The sequence below is a fragment of the Schistocerca piceifrons genome, chromosome 4 (assembly GCF_021461385.2).
Source record: "Schistocerca piceifrons isolate TAMUIC-IGC-003096 chromosome 4, iqSchPice1.1, whole genome shotgun sequence".
Lineage (NCBI taxonomy): Eukaryota > Metazoa > Arthropoda > Insecta > Orthoptera > Acrididae > Schistocerca > Schistocerca piceifrons.
The window spans coordinates 618,726,230-618,751,218 of record NC_060141.1 but is presented as its reverse complement, the minus strand read 5'-3'; the positions used below and the strand labels follow the sequence as shown (position 1 = coordinate 618,751,218).

The following is a 24,989-nucleotide window of genomic DNA, read 5'->3' as shown; positions in this document are numbered from 1 at the left end:
GGGCTTCAGCAGTGGTGATGTTGGGAGTAGGATTAAGGTTTTTTAAGAAGGACTGAGATGCAAGGCTGGAAGTCAGAAATTCCTGGAAGGTTTGGAGAGGGTGATTTTGAGGAAGAGGAGGTGGGTCCTGCTGCGACGGAGGACGGAACTGTTCCAGGCAGGGTTCAATTTGGATAGTGTCCTGGGGAGTTGGATCATTAGGAGTAGGATCAGTATCATTTTTCTTCGTGGCAAAGTGATATTTCCAGCAGAGAGTACGAGAGTAGGACAGTAAATCTTTGACAAGGGCTGTTTGGTTGAATCTGGGAGTGGGGCTGAAGGTGAGGCCTTTGGATAGGACAGAGGTTTCGGATGACAGCTGCCATCCATTCCAATACCTTGTTAATTTCTTCTATAGGAATTCCAGCTTTTTGCCAAAAAATGGAGACTTCGAATCACCAGTGTTGTGGTTTTCTTTGAAGTAAGCTTTGTGAATTGTACATTGTGGAAGAAAATGTTCAGAACTTATTGTTTCAAGAGTAGTTTCACTCCAAGGATTTGACTGGAAACACGGTCAGCAAGACAGAGATGTCCCTTTGTTCGTTTGTGTGGTAATCTATCCAAATAAGCTTTTTAAGTGTAGTGGGAAAAAGTCATCCATGAATGTGTTTATCCAATAATGTTTTTGACCAATCGCGTAATGTATTTCACATGGAAAATTTTGGTTTTTTTGTCATATTATCTTAGCAGTGATAAAATCACGTGCTATTGAGAATAAAAATCACATATCAATGAAATTGAAGAAAACTCACATTGATTTCCATAACTAATGTCTACAAGTGATTGTAAATGAAATAATTTGAAAGTGCATATATATCTGAAAACTTGACATTCTGGGTGAAAATTTCAGAACACCCCAGACGTTGAGGATAACCTTGCAGTTGTTTGATGGTGCTAAAATTTTGCATAAATAGCTTTTTTTTATGATTTTTGTTTTGAACAAGAGAAGGAAGTTGGGGCTGAACTTTAAGGAAATTGGATAATAAGGGCTACCCTATTTGGCACACGTATATACCTTTATTTCCACAGGGATTACTTATTCCATGAGTGATTAAGTTCAAGCAGCCTAATGAAACTAAACATTGTTTGGACCATATTGTAGAAATGGTGCTGGTGTAGCACTACAACTTATTTTCTCCTCCTCTTAGCGTATCTGGAATCATTAAAGATGCTGTTATGTTTTACGAGATAACTTTTTTTATCTGTGAGATTGTATTACTTGTAAGTATTTTGTTGAATTATACAGGTACATTGCTAGTTAATTTTCAGTGAATAACATCTCTTAATTTTCCAGTATCCTGTTCGTCATGGTCTGGTGGAGGACTGGGATTTAATGGAACGATTCTTAGAACAGTGCATCTTTAAATATCTACGTGCTGAACCTGAAGATCATTATTTTCTATTAACAGAACCTCCTCTAAACACACCAGAAAATCGTGAATACACTGCAGGTATGGCTTATTCTTAAGACAAAAAAAGTAGAATAATTCACTGAACAGAATAATTGCACCTGAACATCAAAATTACTTCTACATTCATAAAACGAAGCAAAGTGGCATGGGTGTTGAGATACTTGTTCGCATTTGGGAGGATGGTATTTCAAATCCCTGTCTCGCCATCCACATTTAGGCCTTTGGCTTCACTAAATTGCACAAGGTAAACGTAATGATGGTTGTTTTGAAAACTTTTAAGACTAATTTTCTTCCCAAAATCACCAAATCTGAGCTTGTGCGCTATTTATAAAGACATCGTCAATGGACTGTTAAATCTTAATACTCATTGTGTCCTTTCTTTGTCACTATTGCATTGGACCATGACCCACAGTTTCTTGTTATCATACTGGAAGCACCAGATCATCATATATCTAGATATCTACCCTTATTCAATTTTTTGTCGGAAAACTAACTAGAACAGACAGTTAGGAACCCCACTGATGATGGAAATATATTGGATCTAATGGCAACAAATAGACCTGACCTCTTTGGAGATGTCCACATCGAAACTGGTATCAGTGGCAACAGTGATTACCAAAGTACAAAGCAGTATATAGAAACTTAAAAAGAAACGGAGATTAGTGCATAGTAGGTATAAATCAAAGTGGAGGGCTATACAAAGAGAGGTGCTGAATGAATCCAATTTGGCTGTCAAGAGACCACACATTTCAGTGTGGCTCATGGTAGTTACTTGGCCATTGATTTATCAGTTTGCAGCCCAGGACTTCTCCCATCTATCCACTGGAGAGCACATGATGGCCTGTGTGGTAGTGGCCACTTCCCCATCATCCTGTCACTGCCCCAGCGTCAGGCACATGGACACCTGCCCAGATGGGCCTTTGAACAAGGCGGACTGGGGAACTTTAACCTCTGCTGTCACCACTGAATCTCCCCCACACGGTAACATCGATGTGATGGTTGAGCAGGTGACTAGCACAATTGTTTCTGCGGCAGAAAACACGATCCCTCGCTCTTTAGGGTGCCTGAGGCGTAAGGCAGGGCGGCTTCCCCCAGGGTCGCTTTACCACTGATAATCTTGTGTCCATCGAGTCTGCCATTCGAACAGCCGTTTCCAGACGGCAGCACCCGGTTGCTGTCTTTTTTGACTTACGTAAAGCCTACGACACGACTTGGCGACGTCATATCCTTGCCACATTGTATGAGTGGGGTCTCCGGGGTCCACTCCCGATTTTTATCCAAAACATCCTGTCGCTCCGTACTTTCCGTGTCCAAGCTGATGACTCCCATAGTTCCAGCCATATCCAGAAGAATGGAGTACCGCAGGGCTTTGTATTGAGTGTCTCTCTATTTTTAGTGGCCATCAACGGTCTAGCAGCGGCTGTCGGGCCATCCGTCTCACCTTCTCTGTATGCAGACGACTTGTGCATGTCGTACAGCTGCTCCAGTACCGTTGTTACTGAGCAGCGCCTTCAGGGAGCCGTCCACAAGGCGCAGTCATGGGCTCTAGCCCACGCTTCCAGTTTTCAGCCACAAAGTCGTTTGTCGTGCACTTCTGTCGGCGTCGTACCTTTCATCCGTAACCCACACTTTATCTTAATGACGATCGACTCACTATAGTGGAGACATATCAATTCCTAGGACTGATTTTCGACGCTCGATTGACTTGGCTCCCTCATCTTTGTCAGCGTAAGTGGAAGTACTGGCAGCACCTCATGCCCTCCGTTGCTTGAGCAACATTAATTGGGGTGCAGATCGCTGTACGCTGCTGCAGCTCTACAGAGCCCTTCTCTAATCCCAAATTGACTATGGGAATGTGGTTTATGGTTCGGCAGTGCCTTCAGCATTAATCCTGTGCATCACTGTGGGTTTCGATTAGCAACAGGAGCTTTTAGGACGAATCCGGTGACCAGTGTACCGGTGGAGGCTGGTGTCCCTCCACTGCAGATCAGACATGCGCAACTGCTTGCCAGTTACGCAGCACACATTCACAGTTCCCCTGAGCATCTGAATTACCATCTCCTTTTCCCGCCTGCAGCAGTCTGTCTCCTGCATTGGTGGCCCAGATCGGGGCTAACGATTGCGGTTCGCGTGCGGTCCCTTCTCTCCGAACTGGAGTCCTTCCCTTTACCACCTCTACGTGTGGTCTGTTCTCTTACGCCTCCATGGTGTACGCCTTGGCCACAGCTTAGTCTGGACCTTTTGCATGGTCCTAAGGACTCCATTAACCCTGCCACTCTCCCTGTCACTTCCTCTCGATTCTTGACGTGTCCCACGGCTCTGAAGTGGTTTACACGGACTGCTCAATGGCTGTTGGTCACGTAGGCTTTGAACCGAGCGAGGTGGCGCAGTGGTTAGCACACTAGACTCGCATTCGGGAGGAAGACGGTTCAATCCCGTCTCCAGCCATCCTGATTTAGGTTTTCCGTGATTTCCCTAAATCGCTTCAGGCAAATGCCGGGATGGTTCCTTTGAAAGGGCACGGCCGATTTCCTTCCCAATCCTACCCTAACCTGAGCATTAGCTCCATCTCTAATGACCTCGTTGTCGACGGGACGTTAAACACTAACCACCACCACCACCACCACCACATAGGCTTTGCATATGTTCATGGAGGACATGTTGAGCAGTGCTCTCTGCCAGTTGGCTGCAGTGTTTTCGCTGCAGAGTTGGCGGCCATATCTCATGCTCTTGAGTACATCCGCTCATGCCCTGGCGAGTCATTTCTCCTGTGTACTGACTCAATGAGCAGCCTACAAGCTATCGACCAGTGCTACCCTTGCTGCCCTCTGGTAGCGTCCGTTCTGGAGTTCATCTATGCCCTGGAACAGTCCTGCCATTCCGTGGTGTTTTTGTGGACCCCAGGACACGTCGGAATCCCTGGCAACGAACTTGCCGACAGGCTGTTCAAAGGGGCAACGCAGAAACCGCTTCTGGAGATAGGCATCTGCGAAGCTGACCTGCGATCTTTCTTACTCCGTAGGGTTTTCCGGCTTTGGGAAACGGAATGGCATAACAGCACGCACAACAAACTGTGTGTCATTAAAGAGACTACGAATGTGTGGAAGTCTTCCATGCAGGCCTCTCGCAGGGAATCAGTTGCCCTCTGCCAGCTCCGCATTGGCCATAGGTGGCTAATGCATGGTTACGTACTCCATCATGAGGACCCAGCTCAATGTAGCTGTGGCTCCCAAATGACAAGTTGTCCACCTCTTGCTGGACTGCCCACTTTTAGCCGCTCTGCGGCAGACTTTTAACTTTCCCAGCACCCTGCCGTCTGTGTTGGGCGATAATGCCTCCATAGCAGCTATAGTTTTACGTTTAATCTGTGAGAGTGAATTTTATACTTCTATGTAGGTTTTAGCGCATGTCCTTTGTCCCTCTGTCCCCTCCACCCTAGGGTGGAGGTTTTAATATGTTGCAGAGTGGCTGGCTTTCCCCTTTTTATTCTCTTGGTTGGCCAGCCACTGTAATCTGCTGTCATGTTTTACTCTCTTCTGTTTCTAGCATCTCTCTCTTGTTTTCTTGTCCTTTTTTGTTCTTCTAGTATTTGTTGCCTTCCCTTCGTTCTTGTGGCTTTTCCTTTCTTTCCGGTTTGTGTTATATGTTTCGTGAATTTTATTCTCACCCATGTGGAATTGTTTTATTAGGAACAAGGGACCAATGACCTGTAGTTTGGCCCTTCTCTTTCTTTAAACAAACAAACCAACCAACCAACCTACCTACCTATGTATCTTTGACACATTGATCGTGAGGATAAGATTAGAATAATTGCTGCACACACAGAGACATTCAGTCAGTCATTCTTCCCGTGCTCTGTGCGTGAATGGAACAGGAAGAAACTCCAACAACTGGTACAATGGGTCATACCATATGCCGTGCATGGATGCAGTGTGGAGCGATAGTCTGTTGATATGGCAGACGTCACATAAGTTAGTGAAGAAGAAAATTCTGTGGTATATCTCTTCAGTGCGACACTGAAACTTATTGCTGTGTGTGTGTGTGTGTGTGTGTGTGTGTGTGTGTCATAAGCAAAATTAGTTTGATTTTGAGGATGATATTGGATGAATGGCCATAAGGTATAGTTGAGCAGGAGAGGGAGGGTGTACGGTATTTACTCGAATCTAAGCCGCACAAGGATGAATACTGGCACCAAAACCTCTGCATCGGGGGGGGGGGGGGGGGGGGGGGGGGGGGGTTTGGAAGACGAGCTTTTCTCTGCCCTGAGTTTCGACCACTGCATTTTCATACATTATCCAACGAAGTAAATAGAAATTCCGTATTGTTCATCTTCGAATGTAGCAGCATTTCAATTCACTACGAAAATCCGACTGGTAATACTGTTTGGGATGTTTGTCAATATGACCAACTTTGCGTTCTGAATTTTTTCCTGCCTGTGAGTAGAGATGGTTGCTAATAGGAACTTTCATGTATTGTGAATCACATGCAGTATTCTCTTCACCATAATAATAATACGAATATAAACATTTTGCCATGTATTCTTTTGTGTTTGCTGCTATCTCATTTAAATCCTGTCTGCCTAATAAACTACGAAACTAGAGTGAGACAAACGCGGAAGAATATACATATCATGTCATGTTTATATTCGTATTATTCTTATGCTTAATAGTGATACAGTCAGAAATGATGCACGGCAATTGATTAGAGTTTTAAATCTAACATGACGCTAATTTCTGTGCAGAATGTAATGTACTAAAGAGGCGTCTGCAAAGATTTTCAAACGGAGAAAAATTTTCGCTAAACTCTCGTTCAGAACATCTTCTATCATACGCAGTGTATTATTTGGTTCTTGTTGATCATTATCAAAGAAAGCAGCAGTGTAAGTAACAAAAAATAGCAGTCTCTTGCCACTGTTTCGCTAATGAGACGATTCCTCTCTCTTTTTTTAAATTGTAAGCGGCGGTAGCGCGCGCACAAAAGTAAGCCATGCTGCGAGCGGCGACAGGTCGTAAACACTCATTATCAGAATGAGACAAACAGTGCATGACACAGTACAGTAATGCATTTTCAGCTTTGAGTGACGTAAACACCTATAACAAAGAGAACCGCACTCATCAGATCAAAGAAAAATAAACAATCAATTCAAACCAGACAAAGCACGTGAAAAAGGAAGGGTACCCGTATGAATACGGACAGAGCCCCTGACGCATAGCAACGGCTACCTGGTAAAGCTTAACTGCTAAGCTTATGACTTGAACTAAACTACTATAGCTGTATCGTCATTCATTTGACCTAAATTGTGTCTTATATTACAATGGACCAACTTTGTTTTGATTTGGAGGTGGGGCCTAAAACTTTTCTCTCCCCTTGAATTTCGAGTCGCAGATTTCAGGCGCAGCTTAGATTCGGGAAATTTTTTTTTCCTCGATTTTGAGTCTCATTTTTCAGGTGTGGCTTAGATTCGAGTGCAGCTTAAATTCGAGTAAATACTGTAATTGATGGTAGCTGTAGAAGGGAGATGTGATAAACCAAATAGGAGCAAATCAGAGATTAATCCTTCAGTGCGTAAGTTGCTGTGAATGTGCCTAGGGTACTAACAGTAGTTTACATGGCAGGCTGCACAGGAATGCACATTTTAGTGAAATTGCTGTAGTTGGGGAATTATTTATAAGAAAGTAGTGAAAGTACAGAAATTATTTATATTAAGGTATTGAAATTTTCAGGGTTTGTTAGCAATACATCTTTATTACAATTAAAACACACATTATCACTAGAAAGGTGTTTTTGGTGTGGTATAGTTTGAAACAATATTCAAAACAAAAGTCCTGCACCAGAATAATGTTTCCTTTTGTTTTCCTGTTTTCTTGCAGCTGTGCATCTCTTTGTAGGCTTCCTCTTATTACCTATGACTTGGATCTTCTTAGTGAAATGCTTTGCTGAGCTGTTTCGGCATGCAATTTTTGCTCTGCTACACTGAGCTAAGCCTATACTCTTCCCATGAATTTCCAGTATTTTTATATGAGAAGCAACCTGATATGTGTTACTCCTTTTCTCTTTTCACTGGCTTCATAAACAATAAAAGCATTGTACATTACAATATTTACCAGACTTCTAAACATTTTCATGCACAATTTTACATTTTTCTTTCTTCTCATGAGAATTGGTTACAGTTCCTGATCTTTTGGATTGCACCTTATAGTACTGAAGGATAGGAAATTAATAGGCTAGAAGGATTTTGGTTATAAAAGGTGTCTTAAGGACAATTACCACCTCTGCAATTCAGAAAAGCTAATGTTGAAGAGGGGGAGATCCAAATATATTGGTTGTGAATCAGCCAATGCAATCGACAATGTTATGCTGAAAAAGTGTGTGCTTTGCAAATGAGTCCTCAGCTTTCCCACAGTTTGATGGTGGCTATTTTACAACAAGAGCAGCAACAGGTTGGTGGTCTTGTTCAAGTTAAAAGCTGAGCAGGACATAACTGCTTTCACAAATAGTCTTGGCTCTAAAAGGATTTCCTAAAGTGAGAAGCATAGATTTTAGATAATGATTAAAAGTGTGCGTATTGTTCTCTGATCTACCTATGTAACTTTGCCAATGTTACCTTTTCACGTGGTTCTTTTTGACAGTTCTTTATTTGCTTACTGTTACCAAGTTGTATTTTTGCAATCATAAAATAAAATCAGTTTATTTAGTCACTTGTGTATTGCTGAATCATATGAGTTGGTGGCCCCCTGGAATACAAAGAAACACAGAAACCCTAAGCAACATACAAAGTCAAAGAGTGACCTCATATTGTGACTTCAAATGGGTTCAAATAGAAAGACAGCTTTTATGACTACAAGACGATCTACAAAATCAGATTATTGATCTCCAAACTAAAATTGCAGCATGCACTGACATTAAGTTATTCCTGAAAGTAGTGAGACAGACCACAAATATTACAAAGAATTTGCATGCTGTAACCAGCATAGTTTCCGGGAAAGTACAGACTCTGAAATTCCTACAGAAATTTCTGTGATAGTACAGACTGTGGTTTGCAATATTAGACTAAGTATTCATGCGAAATTATGTTACTTGTGATCACACAAAATTTTCCATGGCAGTCAACAGCTTCTAAATACTGGAGTAGTCATAATTGTTTTGGACAATATTCTAACACTTTAGATGGCAAGAAGCGATGTGGAGCTGGTTTGTAAACTTCACACCTCCTCACATCAGTTGACTTACTTGGTATGCACAGACGGTCTTCTTCTTCTTCTTCTCTGGATAGTCGGCCACGTCGATCTCCAAAAACTTCTCCAAAGAATAAAGCTGGTTAAGGGAATTTATCAGACTCCCCCCCCCCCCCCCCCCTCTCAACTCATGAAATAAATGGATACTTTCAGAATAGTTTTAGTTTAGTCTTGGTATATTTCAACTTCCACAAAGCACAAATTCACCCTTTCTCACATAAATATTCGAAAGTTTGCAAGTCAACCGATTTGTCTCCCATTCAATTCGATTAAATACATTTACAATAGTGTTGGTTCAACAATCACATAATTCATCAAACTGTCTTACTTCTAGCAAGTCCAACACATGAATTACTTAAAAGTCTAATCTCATTTCTTCATTTGTCCTTAACAATCATCGCGGTCACTAAACCAGCAAAGAATAGCACAGGCTCTTCTCTACACATACACTGAAACTCTATAGATCGTACAAGAGGTACTTGTCGGCCATCGTTCGGCTGCTGCGTCCACATTTTGCACGTGACTGTTTTTAGACCTGCACACACAAAAATGCAGTGTGGATTCGTCTCTCTCACACTACTATTTAAAATATCGTGAGTTCGAAATGGAAGAAGGCTTCTAGGATTTACGCGGAAATTCTCAAAGCGCTACAATATACAGGGTGTTCCAAAAACAATGACCAGATTTTAAATAGAATTATTTATTCGGAAGAAGGGCTTAACACCAACAAGTTGCATACTAAAATACTCAGAAAAGACAGAACTTTATAAAAATCTATCATAAATGTTCAATATGTCCTCCATTGGCTGCACGGACGACATTGATATTCGATTTCATCCCAAATTGAACGTAAGGTGTCTTCTGTCACTGAAACTACAGCAGCTGATATTCTGGCTTTTAATTCTTCAATGTCACGAGGTAAGGGAGGAATGTAAACACATTGTTTAAAACATATCCCCACCGGAAGAAATCACATGGTGTTAAGTCAGGGAACCTAGGAGTCCACTCACTTCACTTTGTCAGTCTCTCGAAGAGCTTGTACCAGTTGTAATCGGTATGGTTTGAAGGCTAAATGGGAGGCCGTAATGCATGCCTCACTGTCATGCGTGGTAATGCAAGTTCTCGGCTAGCACGACGTGTAGACTTACGGGGGCTCTGCTCAAATGCTCGTTGGATTTGTTCCACTGTTTCTTCAGGAACATGTGGCCAGCCAGGACTTTTGCCTTTACATAGGCACCCTGTTTCTTCAAACTGTTTATACCACTGTCGAATGTTCTTTGGTGATGGTGGTTTAGCACAAAATTGAATATGAAATGCCCACTAGCTGCGATCACTGATTGAGTACGACTAAATTCAATAACACAATATGCCTTCTGTTGCACATACACCATATTGCGCGAGACTGGCTGCATGCTCCAGGTCAGCACTCGTTGTGACATCTAGCAGATTTTTTTTCTGAAACTCTAGACCATGCCGATCACATCTAGCGCTGTTTCAGTTACCTTCAGTGACTTTGCCTCAATATTATTACAAGTTAAAATCGAGTCATTCTTTTTGGGACACCCCGTATTAAAACCACCTTCGCAACAACAATATCTTCACTTGACTGATGCTTTCACTCGATGTGTAAATGAGTGGACTAACATGTGCAACAAGTATTACTGTTGGATGTATCAGATAGAACACCGCCGGAATTCTGGCATCTCCTAATAAATGTCATTGAGGAAGAAGTAATGTCAAATGCAACACTGTGTCGTGTTTTTCTATCACACCTTCCATTGCCAGTAAAATTGTGCATGGCTACATGGCAAAAATGGTATTAAGTCTCTACTGTCAGTAGCAAACAAAGTCCATGCTTTGATGGAACTGGCAAACACTTCGGTGGCGACGTCATCTTAGGTGAGACAGCTGGTATATGACATGATCCCAAATGAACATCTCCAAAGTCTGCATTGTCAAATGGACGCACTTCAAAGTCAGTTATTGGCACTGACGGTAAATAAGTCGACCTACACCAGACAAAGTAAAGAAGATGGTCACTCATTCCACCAGAAAACTTAACGGATGGGCAAATGGGACAAAGGAAACAACATTACCCAGTATGCTGGTACTACAGGTATTTTGGTGGTCAGGTCACAAGGTGCACAACTCGACGTGGATTTCCAGATGGTAGCTGTGGCTTCTTTTGATATCAGTGACGAGTGTGCAGTAGGATGTGCTGAGTGGATGTTTGACACCGCTCTTGACAGTATCAGAGGAAATTTGGATAACAGTAGATTAGGGCTGTTAACAGAAATGTATTTTAAAGTCTTCTTGTTTTTCTCTCACTTCCGTGTAAAAATTATGATGTCTTTTTGTTATTAAAGTTCATATTGTAAGCAGCAGTTCTGCTTTTTTCCCACCTTTTTTATGGTATAATCTTTAGTATGAGAATAATTACAATTCTTCTTTGCAGAGATAATGTTTGAATCATTTAACGTCCCAGGACTATATATTGCTGTACAAGCTGTTTTAGCTTTGGCAGCCTCTTGGGCATCACGTTCTGTTAGTGAACGCACGCTCACTGGAATAGTTGTGGATAGTGGTGATGGTGTTACACACGTCATACCTGTGGTAAGGTCCTTAAAGTTTCTTACTTTATTGTTTTCAAGTTTCTCAGTTTATTGTTTTCCATAGAATTATGTGGATGGATTATTTGTATAGAAACATCCCTAATGATAGTAACTGTCCAAAGAAGGCCTCAACACACAGAGCTTTCTCTGAGATGTTACCATATTTGTACTTGTGTTTGTATTATATGTTTTATGGAATATACAAAGTGAACAGGCAGCCTGATATTATTTTATAAAAGTGCTATATTTGTGTGGTCAGAGAGCGGCAGTTTCGAGCAGATTTTTACTGGCAAACTGTTGTACATATAAGTTAACATAGAGGTAGAATTGTAATTTTAAAGTGTTTACATTTTGAAGAAATTTTACTTTCATTAATTTGTTATTAATTTTACAGTATTTGTTTACAATGCTTTCGTTTTTGTAGGCAGATGGGTATGTAATAGGAAGCTGTATAAAACACATTCCTATAGCAGGCAGAAACATAACCTATTTCATCCAGTCTTTGCTGAGAGAACGTGAAATTGGAATTCCACCTGAACAGTCTCTGGAAACAGCAAAAGCAATAAAGGAGCGTTATTGTTATATTTGCCCAGATATTGCAAAAGAATTTGCTAAATATGATTCAGATTCATCAAAATGGATGAAGAAATATGAAGGCATCAACTCTGTCACAAAACAACCATTTGTTGTGGATGTGGGCTATGAGAGGTTTCTCGGACCAGAAATATTTTTTCATCCTGAGGTATGTGAATTTGATATTTTTGTTATTTATTTAAGCTCTTAAATACAAACTTTTAGATTAGGCATAACCATGACACTCAGGAACATCAATTGAAATACAAAAGTAACTTTAACAGTCACTTTTACTTATGTTCTAACCACTCATTTTCGCAGTATTGTATCTCTATCGTACATTAACTGTCATAACTCATCTGTCCATTCCCTTTTACACACACACACACACACACACACACACACACACACAGCTCACAATAATAATAAAATGGGATATCATCCTCCGCACAAAGCTTAAGAGCCATGTATTAAAAGAATTTCTTGTCCTCTCATGCCACACAGTGACAGAAGGTTCCCATAAAATTCATATACACAGTCACTGAGCCCTGCAAAAGTAAATATCTCTGATGAAGGAGGTATAATCCTGCCATGCACATGGTGGGAAGACCAACTGGTTGCAGTTACTTGCATATTTCGGAAAATGCCAAGACATTAATTCTATCATGAGTTTCATGTCGTGTGCGATATCCAAGTGTATAGAAAATACAAATTACAATATTCCTAATGATTGTAATTCTGTTAAGGTATAAATAATTCATTATAGACATTTTTAGTTGAAATAGGGTTATTGTCTTTGTCAACTGTTCGAAGCATGGCTAATTTGACATTTCCACATTCCAGCCTGAGCAACATCATAGGATGAACACATTTTGCTCTATTTTGTATGACACACACACTGTGCCATTGTCATGTTTTGTTGTATTAAATTTTGTAGTAATTAAATCTGTTGCTTCTTAAAAAGTTAACTGCATTGGAAAGCATAATGCATGAGTGTGAAAAGTGAGCCTAAACAACCTTGAAAAAATGGAGGAGAGAGAGATCTTGAACATTAAGGCTGCTGCTTTCATTGCATAATAGATGTCTCTGCAGCAGTGGAATAAAAAGGTCATCATTTGTCCATGAACAGTATCACTGAGTAATGGACATTTTCTTTGAGAACTGTAAAGGGAGAAAGAGGTAAAACATATAGCCTTTAAATACAGACCATGGGGGAGTTAATCAGGAATATTGTTTTCTTCTTGCCACTGTGGCGCAGAAGTTAATGAGCTACATTTACTAACATAAGGCATTTGTTTAAAGCTAATTAATTACATACTGAACACTTGAATTGAGCTAAAACTGAAAAAATATGTAAATGTTGCAGACAATAAATTCAACTAGATGTGATTGGCTCCAGTTTTCATGATCCAGCAAGCATATAAATCAGTACTGAATTAAACAGCTGAGTGATGTAACATGTGTACAACTGAAATTAGTGATGTGTTCAACTGAAAATGGAATATTAACATGTAAATAAAATCCAAAAGCTATTAATTGTGTTATAGATAGAACTCAGTGTAAACAACACACATCCAAGATTTGATGAAGGAAGCTGTGTTTATTTGCCATTAAAGAAGATAAAAAGTTAATGTTGTAGCCATAGCTCAGAAAATTGAAGATAATTCACATGTATGTTAAATTCTCGTAATATGTGAGTAAGTAGTAAAGGAAACAAACGAAAAATTCGGAGTAGGTATTAAAGTCCATGGAGAAGAAATAAAAACCTTGAGGTTCGCCGATGACATTGTAATTCTGTCAGAGACAGCAAAGGACTTGGAAGAGCAGTTGAGCTGAATGGACAGTGTCTTGAAAGGAGGATATAAGATGAAAATCAACAAAAGCAAAATGAGGATAATGGAATGTAGTCGAATTAAGTCGGGTGATGCTGAGGGAATTAGATTAGGAAATGAGACACTTAAAGTAGTAAACGAGTTTTGCTGTTTGGGGAGCAAAATAACTGATGATGGTGGAAGTAGAGAGGATATAAAATGTAGACTGGCAATGGGAAGGAAAGCGTTTCTGAAGAAGAGAAATTTGTTAACAATGAGTATAGATTTAAGTGTCAGGAAGTCATTTATGAAAATATTTGTATGGAGTGTAGCCATGTATGGAAGTGGAACATGGACAATAAATAGTTTGGACAAGAAGGGAATAGAATCTTTTGAAATGTGGTGCTACAGAAGAATGCTGAAGATTAGATGGGTAGATCACATAACTAATGAGGAGGTATTGAATAGAATTGGGGAGAAGAGGAGTTTGTGGCACAACTTGACAAGAAGAAGGGACCGGTTGGTAGGACATGTTCTGAGGCATCAAGGGATCACAAATTTAGCATTGGAGGGCAGCATGGAGGGTAAAAATCGTAGAGGGAGACCAAGAGATGAATACACTAAGCAGATTCAGAAGGATGTAGGTTGGAGTAAGTACTGGGAGATGAAGAAGCTTGGACAGGATAGAGTAGCATGGAGAGCTGCATCAAACCAGTCTCAGGACTGAAGACAACAACAACAGTATTTGAGAGATTCTTCAGTACAAAGAGAAACCAGTGGTATTGACATAAAGTACCAGTGGTAGCTCTTACGAAATTATATGGGGCTTTAGATGAATTTACTTTGATTAATGCAAAATAGAGAATTAAATGTTACGGATGTAGCATTTTAGTATCTCAAATGTAACACATCCATTTAATCTGGGGGGAGGACTGAAATTGAACACGTTACAATGCTAAAATCGTTGTGTAGTGACATACTTGTGAATAAATGGAGAGCATTCAGATAATAGAGAATAGATATGGTTTAAAAGGTTTGATTTCTGTTCAGCAAAAGTTAACCTTTCCTGAGAACATGTGATAAGGTCTTACAAAGCACACATCACTTGGGAAAAATCATACAAGTTTACTTCATACTATGGAGGAATTTAACTAAAACAACTTTTTTCTTTTATTTTTTTCGCATGTATCCTCTGACAACTTGCCCAATAAATTTGCTCAAATGTCCCTGTTCAGATTCTGTATTAATAACAACCCACAGACCAAAAGACAGTGAAAAGTTTTCATTGTTGGAACTCATAATGAAAGAAATTATGGATGTTTCTTCTTAACGACTTGGTCTGCAATGGGTATAAAATAGAAGTAGGTACCACTTAATCAGACAACAAACCTGTTTAAACTGTATACTTAGCAGCGTTGTGGAGTCTGTGGAATTGAGTGTTTAGATGAGATCTGATTTTGCTCCAAAGCTGCTTTAACTTGTCAGCATGGCTTTTCAGCTCCTCTGCTGCAACTTCTATTGTATTAGCTTAATCAGTTACTGATTTTACACGTTGTACAAAAGATGTACAGTCAGTAACAAGATTTTGTCTAGCTTTCACACTCTGCCTCATCATTCTTCTAGACCCAACAATAGCTCTTTTCCACAGATTGTACAGAATCAATGGCAATTTAATACAAGACCATGTGAATCGCCCTGAAGAGGACTGCAGCAAGTTGGTCAAAAGTCTGCAGTTTAGTTGTTTAGTAGTTTGTAATGACGTGGCTCAAGCCTTTAAATTAAATTATCCACAATCTTATGTGCTATGCTGCAGTTTGAAATGTCGACTACCTCCATCGGAGAATAATTCCATCACTATTTTTTTGATTGAAAGCACGAACAGCTAGCTTGTCATGTTCCAGATAATCGGGTCTATTAGCATATGAAAATGGACTGGTAACTTTGTAAGCAACTGCAGTGTGAATAGTGATTTGTTCATTATTCCAGTGTGCACTCTGCACCCAATCCTATAAGCAATAGTGCAGTTCTCATGAAATCAGTGTGGAGAAGACAAATATTATTTGAAAATTTTAACTTTTGTTGTTTCATGGAAATCAGTTTGCGTATTTTTGATGACAGTGAATAAGAAGCTTCGGTCATTTTTTCTTCAGTATTTTGAAAACGTCATATATAGAACATTCCTGCACCATTTTAACTATCTTCCCGTCTCCTCATTATTCCATTGACACCAACTGATAACTGGCATGTGCCAAAATACAAGATTTTTGAAATATATGTTGCATATAATTGACTTTACTGGCTGGCTGTTTTTATTCAAAAAAATTTCTATACTCTAGACTATGCTGGACATAGAATACTGATGTTACCATGACAATTGCTGGGATGTCAGAAGGAAGTAGTGGATGTCGTTGTGCGAGCTGCAATGGATGAGAACTCAATTTTCACATCTGGAGGTTACAATATGGAAAAAAATGTTACAGTTCAGAAATTGTCATATTGAGATAATTCTTTTGTCATTTCTCATTACAGAAAGCTGATCTAGCTTCTCTGTCTCCTCTACCAAGGACCTAATGTGATACATAATCACATTCGTAGAAGCTTATTATGATATTCTTTGTGATTTTGTCCAGTGCATTGCCACAATTAATTTGTACCCCCTCTTCATGCCCCCCTCAAACGTAAGACAAAATCAAGTGTTAATGTCTGTAACATCATTCCTAGCAACTGTGATTGGCCTTTATCAGAATTTTATCTGCCATCTATGTTACTAAAACACTGCTGGAAACCAGTACCAGTTGAGTCATAGGGGCAACAAAAATTTGATGTTCAATACATTACGTAGTTCTTGACTGAATTTAGACATTTAAAATGGCGTCATAATGCACTCATTAGAAGACAGAATCTTATTTTAAAGTTTAACACAGTAAGGGGTGGGGGGTGGGCGGCGCCAAATTCATGTTATTGAGGAAAAAGACCTTGTTTCACATAGCGCCTAGCATCCAGTGCCCGTTGGTCTGTCTCATATGATTTTGAACGCATCCCTGTTGGTTTTTGAACATTTTTGATCAAATTCTAAGTTGATTTCTGAATGAATCGTAAGTTGACTTTTGAATGCGTGCATAGTGTATGTGATGTCTCTGCCAGAGAAATCCCTGTCGCATTTAGAAATAAACTTTCCTGCAGACAAAAGGGGACGTGTCTATACGAGCTGAGCGAATAAAGCCGAAAGGGTGAATGACAATCGCTGTTTATGTGGTTGACTGGGTTTGCAGATGATCAGCGTTGTTATAACTACTAGCGAATTCCATTGATTCAGAGTGCCAGAGTGGAACTAAACGCCTAACAGGCAACAAAGATTAAGTATTGTCTTCTCTGTGTATCTAAGAAAATGAAATTTTGACAGAAAATTTTTGGCCAGACCGCTACACTACTAAGGGCCAGTTATGCAGTCTCTGGCTAGCAGCCGCTAAAGTTCTATTCTGGGTGTAGCGTGGAAAACGCATTGTACGAACACGTAATAATGCCTAACCAGAGAATAAATGCAGGATAACTAAACTGGTGATTGTGGCAGGGATAGTGAAGTTAACCAGAGAATGAATTTTGACACTGGCAGGAATAGTAACAGAATTTGTGATGACAAGATTGTTAGAATGAGGGAGAAGAAGAAACGGGACTCTCACAAATTACGGGAGAACATGACAATTCCAAATTTATATAAAAATTTAGTACTACTACTTTTCAATCTCATGCTTCAGAAGCTAGAGAGTATGAATGAAATGTGAAACTATTTCCTAACATAAAACTTTTTGCTTGTCATAGGCCTAATAGGCATTTGATATTGGTACTTTGTGAATTGTATTCTATCATGTTATAAAAATGACCATTTGTGCCAAAACAGTCTCCTTTATTTGGTCTGTGTAACAGTTGCTGCAATATTAGGCAGGCCTGTTTCGTTTTATCTAGCAGACAGTGACAAAATACACATAATCAGATCGAGAAACCATGCCAGTCTTGGGTACTATTTGTATATTTGTATTAACAGCATTTCTAATATTAGGCAACGAAATTTCGTTTTTTCGTGTAGCAGAATGTTGATGAACTTTGATGAGGTAATAGATTATTTCCCAGAAAGGAAAGTACGCCGTATAAACCTGTGGCAAGATTAGAGAGAAAAAAAGCTAGGACTTATGGATTGAAGAAAATCCGGACATGATGCACAGATCAGTCTTGAGTTGTTGTGGGGAGGTGGTAGTCTCCACGTGACTTGTGTTTACGTTAAGTGATTTTGCTGTTTCCTCTTCATTTATTGCTCTCACGTCAAATGAAAACAAAACAGATTTCTGTGGCCGGCAGCTATCATGTGAATTAAAATACATTCACTTAATTGAGGAAGGCTAAAATATGTTATGATTGATTGATTTTTATTGTTGTAGAGACCTCAGAGATCATCTGAGGCATTACAAAAGTCAATATTACATAGTATAAATGTTACACAAATAATTACAAAAACAAGAAAAATATTACACTATATAAATATTACACAAATAATTATAGTACCTTCACACAAAAACAAAACAGAGAAACTTCTGGTACAAATTGATATTGCATAGTAAATTTAGCCAATTACAGACTTACTCATATGTAGAAGCATATAAAAACTGATCACAAAGTGTTGTCATGCCATATTCTTTGCCTCCCTTAAAAATTCATCAGTTTCATAAATGCTGATCTCAATTTTATTTTGTTTCCAGCTTTCTGACAGTGAAGCATTAATCGCCTTGCAGAACAATGAAGTTATTTTTGTCGTTTTGTTAAAGAAATTTGGCTTTTATTAATCTTTTCTGCTGAGGCAGTCAATTTATTTGAAACAAAGTGTTTAATTCCACACTATTGGCTAGTTTCAACTGTTCGCTGCATTACAAGTTCACGTTTTCATCTTCTAGCACGTATGGTTATTATGCCATAATAAAGAACCAAACAGGAGATAATACGGTACTGGTACTCCAAGAAAATTTACATCTGAATCTGGATTTATGACTGTGCACTTCAAGCCGAATTCTGCATTTTAGTATGGTTCACAAAATTCCCTTGCTCTTGGAGCATCTTCTAATGCCTTGTTTCTTTTATGACATAATGTAAGATCTTTTAATGTTTTACACGTACGAACGTATGGGCTTCCTGTGTCATCGTAGCTGCGCAAGCGCAGCGACGCCTGTCATCTGGCACAGCTGAAATGAATTTATTTCTAACAGGTTGCGGGAAAATACTCCGAATGGTTGTTTGAAAAGTGTTACTTTCAAGTAAAGTAAATTTCCTTTTACACAAAATGAACTCTGTGAGCGAATGTCTGATGAATTTCTTAAATAACAGTGTGTTTGACTCTCATTCAAAAATCAGATCTTTGAGGATGACCATTTAGAATATTTTTGAGCCCAGAAGATCAGACATTTATGTCATTGTTGAAAATTTTACTGGCACATTTGTGTGATGTATCTTAGTGTAACACGCACAGGAAAGATCAACATTATGTGTGAAAGCTTAGCTTCTCTTGCAGCTTATTAATCTTAGAGACCAATGCTATACGTAAAAGCTTTTCTTTTGTTATAACAACACTATGTATATCAGTTTAAACCATTACCTTTTCCTGTTTGTGTGTTCGCGCTACTTAACAGTGATGTTGCTATTGGCTGACTACATCACGTGTCCTATGCTCTTGAATATCCGCTGTCATCGGCTGGCGAGATCGCTTGACACGAGCTACAACTGGCTTACAAAAGCGCATCACAATCTTGATTTCAATCCTTCGGAAAGTAACATGCGATATTTGGTGGAATTTGAATTTATACTTTCGTAATACGAAAATATGCAGCGTACATGTTGTTGCACATCAGACATCTTTCCAGAATGTGTTTTTCCCCCTGAGTTTCGATTTCTAAAGTGCCGGGAAATTCTACGTTGGTGTATATAAAACCACAACCATTGAAAGGATTGATAAGTCTTACAGTTCCAAGAAAAAGTATACTGTTACTTAACACGAAAAAAGTGTATTTTCATCCGGGAGAAAGTGTATTTTTAACCGGGAGATCTGGGAAAAATCCGGAAATTTTTTTTCCTCATCCACGTATACACCCTGTACTACATCGAATGAGTGGCTACCTCCCCTGTGGTTGTGAAACTGACTGGTCAGCTTTGCCTCTGGTGGGGGCTTTAAAGTTTCAGTTAATGCTCAACTATTCATTGACATCTATTGGGGATATGAGGTTTCATGATGTGGTGTTAAGCCTTTTATCATCATATCGCCGTGGTCACAGTTCTGCCTTCCCCTACGAATGTCAAAGAGGTGAAGCATTTTTAGGTAAAATTGCTTACTATCACAAATTTATTCTGGGTGTTGCCACAATAGCCCATCCCCTCCAAGAGTTGCTCTACAAGCATGTTCCTTTTCTGTGGACATGGCCTTTCAGCACATTTTCATGCTTTTTGTATGTGAATTACATTCTGCTCTTTGTTTGGCTACTTTCCATCTTGGCCAGACGCCTGTCAGTATGGACTCGGGGCAATTCTCGCTCATCAATATGAGGATGGTTGCAAACGTTCAATACTTACGTGTCAAAAACACTCAACTCCACTCAGAAGCACTACTAACAAGTTGAAAAGCAAGCACTTGCTATTGTTTATGCCCTCAAAAAGTTTTGTGTGTTCTTGTATGGGTCTAAGTTCCACCTTTTTACTGATGATAAACTTTTGGTTTAATTGTTTAATCTGCTTTGTTGTCCAAAAAATCAGCACATCACTTCCAATGTTGGTTCTTTTTTCTGCCTCACTACAACTATTAAATACAGTTTTGACCTATTGCACAACATTCCAAAGTCAGTCCGCTGTCAGGCTCCCAGATTGCAGCTATTGTTGGTGCCGAACTGTTTTTGTACCAATTTGTATACCTGTCACGGCTGCAAAATACTAATGCGAATTCTTTACAGACGAATGGAAAAACTAGTAGAAGCCGAACTCGGGGAAGATTAGTTTGGATTCCGTAAAAATATTGGAACACGTGAGGCAATACTGACCCTATGACTTATCTTGGAAGCTAGATTAAGGAAAGGCAAACCTACGTTTCTAGCATTTGTAGACTTAGAGAAAGCTTTTGACAATGTTGACTGGAATACTCTCTTTCAGATTCAGAAGGTGGCAGGGGTAAAATACAGGGAACGAAAGGCTATTTACAATTTGTACAGGAACCAAATGGCAGTTACAAGAGTTGAGGGGCATGAAAGGGAAGCAGTGGTTGGGAAGGGAGTGAGGCAGGGTTGTAGCCTCTCCCTGGTGTTATTCAATCTGTATATTGAGCAAGCAGTGAAGGAAACAAAAGAAAAATTCGGAGTAGGTATTAAAATCCATGGAGAAGAAATAAAAATGTTGAGGTTCGCCGATGACAATGTAATTCTGTCAGAGACAGCAAAGGACTTGGAAGAGCAGTTGAACGGAATGGATAGCGTCTTGAAAGGAGGATATAAGATGAACATCAACAAAAGCAAAACGAGGATAATGGAATGTAGTCGAATAAGTTGGGAGATGCTGAGGGAATTAGATTAGGAAATGAGACACTTAAAGTAGTAAAGGAGTTTTGCTATTTGGGGAGCAAAATAACTGATGATGGTGGAAGTAGAGAGGATGTAAAATGTAGACTGGCAATGGGAAGGAAATCGTTTCTGAAGAAGAGAAATTTGTTAACATAGAGTATAGATTTAAGTGTCAGGAAGTCATTTCTGAAAGTATTTGTATGGAGTGTAGCCATGTATGGAAGTGAAACATGGACGATAAATAGTTTGGACAAGAATAGAATAGAAGGTTTCGAAATGTGGTGTTACAGAAGAATGCTGAAGATTAGATGGGTAGATCACGTAACTAATGAGGAGGTTTTGGATAGGATTGGGGAGAAGAGAAGTTTGTGGCACAACTTGACTAGAAGGAGGGATCGATTGGTAGGACATGTCCTGAGGCATCAAGGGATCACCAATTTAGCATTGGAGGGTAAAAATCGTAGAGGGAGACAAAGAGATGAATACACTAAGAAGATTCAGAAGGATGTAGGTTGCTGTAGGTACTGGGAGATGAAGAAGCTTGCACAGGATAGAGTAGCATGGAGAGCTGCATCAAACCAGTCTCAGGACTGAAGACCACAACGACAACAACAAAAAAAACCTTTGGCGTAGTTGGCTGGACAGGCCTCAGGGTAGGCTTTCTGATCCTTTGTGTAACTGTTTTGCCCCCCATCACTGCCTTTCAGTATTTAATGTGGTGGTGGTCTTTCAACTCCGTACGGAATGTTACTTAGAGCTGTGATTCTGGCCACCATAACAGTGGGATGTATTTCAGCTCTTACATCATGAACATTCGGGGAGGGGGGCTCTCTCATACCAAATTATTGGCCCATTGGTCCAATTTTCAGTCTGGCATCAACAGTGATGTACATTTTGTCATGGCCTGCTCTCTTTATGCTACCAACATGCAGCAGTTCAGGCAACACTTGTCCATGGGCTGCACTGCAGAGTCTGTAGGAATGCACCCCTGTTGATTTTGCGAGACCCTTCCTGAATTCTTCCAAGTTGTTGTTTGCCGACACTTTCTCTGAATTTCCGTACATTATCCACTGCCTTCGACGTCAGCTGCAGCTGTGATTCACGCCCACTCCAAAAATTTTTCTATTGTAGAAATGCTTAAAAGCTTGTGGCGGATAATGGCCCACAGCTTATGCCTCAGGCCTTCCATGATTTCTGCACCAATGAAGGCATTCACTATGTGATTGCTCCTTCTTTTCACCCCCAATCTAATGGCGAAACAGAATGTTTTGTCTTCACATTCAAAGTTCAAATAAAGAATCACCTTGCGGACTCCTCCACTGATGACACTTTGACAGGCTTCTTGAGTTCCTACGGGTTTGCGCAGGTGGAGGATCGGAGTTTGGCTGATATGCTGTATGGTCACCAACCACGCACCCTCTTGCATCTGGTCTTGGTGCCCCACCAACAACCGCCAGTGCAGCCCTAGTCAAGGTTGGCTCCTGACTCCTTGGTCTGAGCTTGGGGCTTCGACCACCAACCAAAGTGGATTTGGGCTGCAACCTCTGTGTTGTGCACACCAGTCATGGGGTGGTAGTGCACTACCACAACCAACTGTGTACTAGCACTCCAAAGAGGACTGCAGGTCCTCCACAACCTCCGCCTCTTCCCTCAGCATCTGTCCTGACTCCATGGGTGTCCCTGCTGTGTGGGTAGATGTCACCAGCTCCTTGCTCTCCTCTGGGGTCCAGCCCCGCAGCACTACTGCCAGGCCTTTGAGTCCTTAAACACCGCTGACCCCAACTGAGCGGTCAGTGCCCTCAGCATAGGCACAATTTCATGTCGTGGAACTGAGATGCTACCAACGGCTTTGTCATCAGTCCTCTCTTAAGTTGCTTCGTAGGTGAGTAGCTGCTGTGTGCGTTATTGTACGCACCATTTCTGTCCCTACTCAACGGTTCCAGCCCAGAATCTCCTTCTGGCACCATCACCTGCAGCAGCCGCCCCAGAAACCACGGATGTTTCAGCGGTCACCCCTATGCTCACACCAACAGAATGCTCTACCCTGGTGGGGTGGAGCGGGGGTGGGGAGCGTGGGTAGTGCTATAACCCTGTATGTTATACTTGGCTATGTGCCAGAGCACTACATTTTGAATATTGTGCCAAACACATCTGCACGGGTTGACCACCAAAGGCTGCCTGCAGTGGGCCAGCGACCAGAAAGAGACTGTGGTGGGACATGTGACTTGTGTATGAAACATGGTATCTGCCGTGCTGCCTACCGGAGCCACTCTCTTTATATACACAATCCAGCAGATACTGTGTCTCATATTGTGTCATACTTATTGTCAGCAACTGCTTGTATCAGTACGTGGATTGTTTCTGTGTTTGTGTCTATATGATCAGCTATTCTTTGCTTGGATGTGAAAGAAGAATAAAATTTGGTTCATTGTGACTGTGTTGTTGTTTGTGTCTTATGGCACAATACATCCCTGTATTTAGTTCTTTTATTTTTAAGATGTAAAAAGTCTTTTGATATGTCTAAATGATTTATTCAAAACAGTGGAAAAGCAAAGTAGTACATTTTATGTCAAAATGTGATGTATCAAAAATCATGCATTTTTATCCATTTTATTTGAGTAAATCTCCATCAGTTGTTCTTAGTTATGTATACACCACTGTGATGTGAAGTAATGTAAAATTTCAGAAATAATACATTCTGACTTTTGAATTGACATACAAGAAGGCAAAATCATTCCAGATCAAAATTTTCATTTTTGTTTCACTTTTCATGACATTATGGTGTTATAAGTCGTAGCAACAAGTGAAAATTATATGATGAGATAGCTCAGTTTTTTTTTTTTTTTTATGAATGCTGTAGCCTTCGTAATGACTGGATGTGTTAGGAAAAACTATGCATCCTTGATTGTTTGTTTAAGAGTCCATGGGTAGTGAAGAGATTCCACCAATGAAATAGCAGGAAAGAAAAAGTTTTGGCAGTTGCTTGAGTAAACAGGTGACATAATAGAGGAAAAACTTAGAAGATTTGAAATGGAACAGTACCACATCAGAGAATAACTTCACATTATCGTGCAATTTGTGTGTGTGTGTGTGTGGGTGTGTGTGTGTGTGTGTGTGTGTGTGTGTGTGTGTACAAGAGGGAGACCCAGGAGGGGGAGGGTGGGTAGTCTTCTTACAGTATCAGGAAGTGACTAAATTGTGCTAATTTCTATGATTTAGAGTGTGGAAAGCTTTGAGTTTTATGTTGTGAAATCATGTATGGAGATTTTATTTGTTGAAGCAGCTCTCAGTAGTGATTAGTGAAATGAAATGGTAAGCTCTAGATACAAGTTGTTCTTTCATAAGACCTTCTGGTAGCTTCATTGTTAAGTTATTTCTGGCTTTGTGAAGAAAACAGTACTTGTGAGTTAACTCCAGCAATGTTAAAAAAATGAAAAAAATAGCAAGTGGCCATCTTTATGCAGTTCTTGAAATTACGTAACAGGCACACGATCTTACCTACCGCATCAGCTCCACCTTTCGTCACATTGCACTTGGCTGTGATTTCAGGTGTGTGTGTGTGTGTGTGTGTGTGTGTGTGTGTGTGTGTGTGTGTGTGTTTGTTTTCAGGCAAAAGTATGACAGCACGGATTTTATGAGGAATGTATGAAACTAAGACCTTATGTTGCTGCAATCCAGACATTACACTTCAAGGGATTTTCTTTTGCAGCAAATATTCCAAAAGTAG

At 40.0% G+C, this 24,989-nt stretch overlaps 1 protein-coding gene across 1 annotated transcript in view; it reads left to right on the top strand.

Moving 5' to 3' along the window:
- Positions 1–24,989, top strand: part of LOC124796089 (actin-related protein 3) — a 90,305-nt gene that overhangs the window by 32,298 nt on the left and 33,018 nt on the right. The window contains exons 3-5 of the mRNA XM_047260174.1: positions 1,334–1,490; positions 11,142–11,299; positions 11,723–12,040. Of these exons, the coding sequence (XP_047116130.1) occupies positions 1,334–1,490; positions 11,142–11,299; positions 11,723–12,040 (633 nt within the window). The remainder of the gene's footprint in view (positions 1–1,333; positions 1,491–11,141; positions 11,300–11,722; positions 12,041–24,989) is intronic.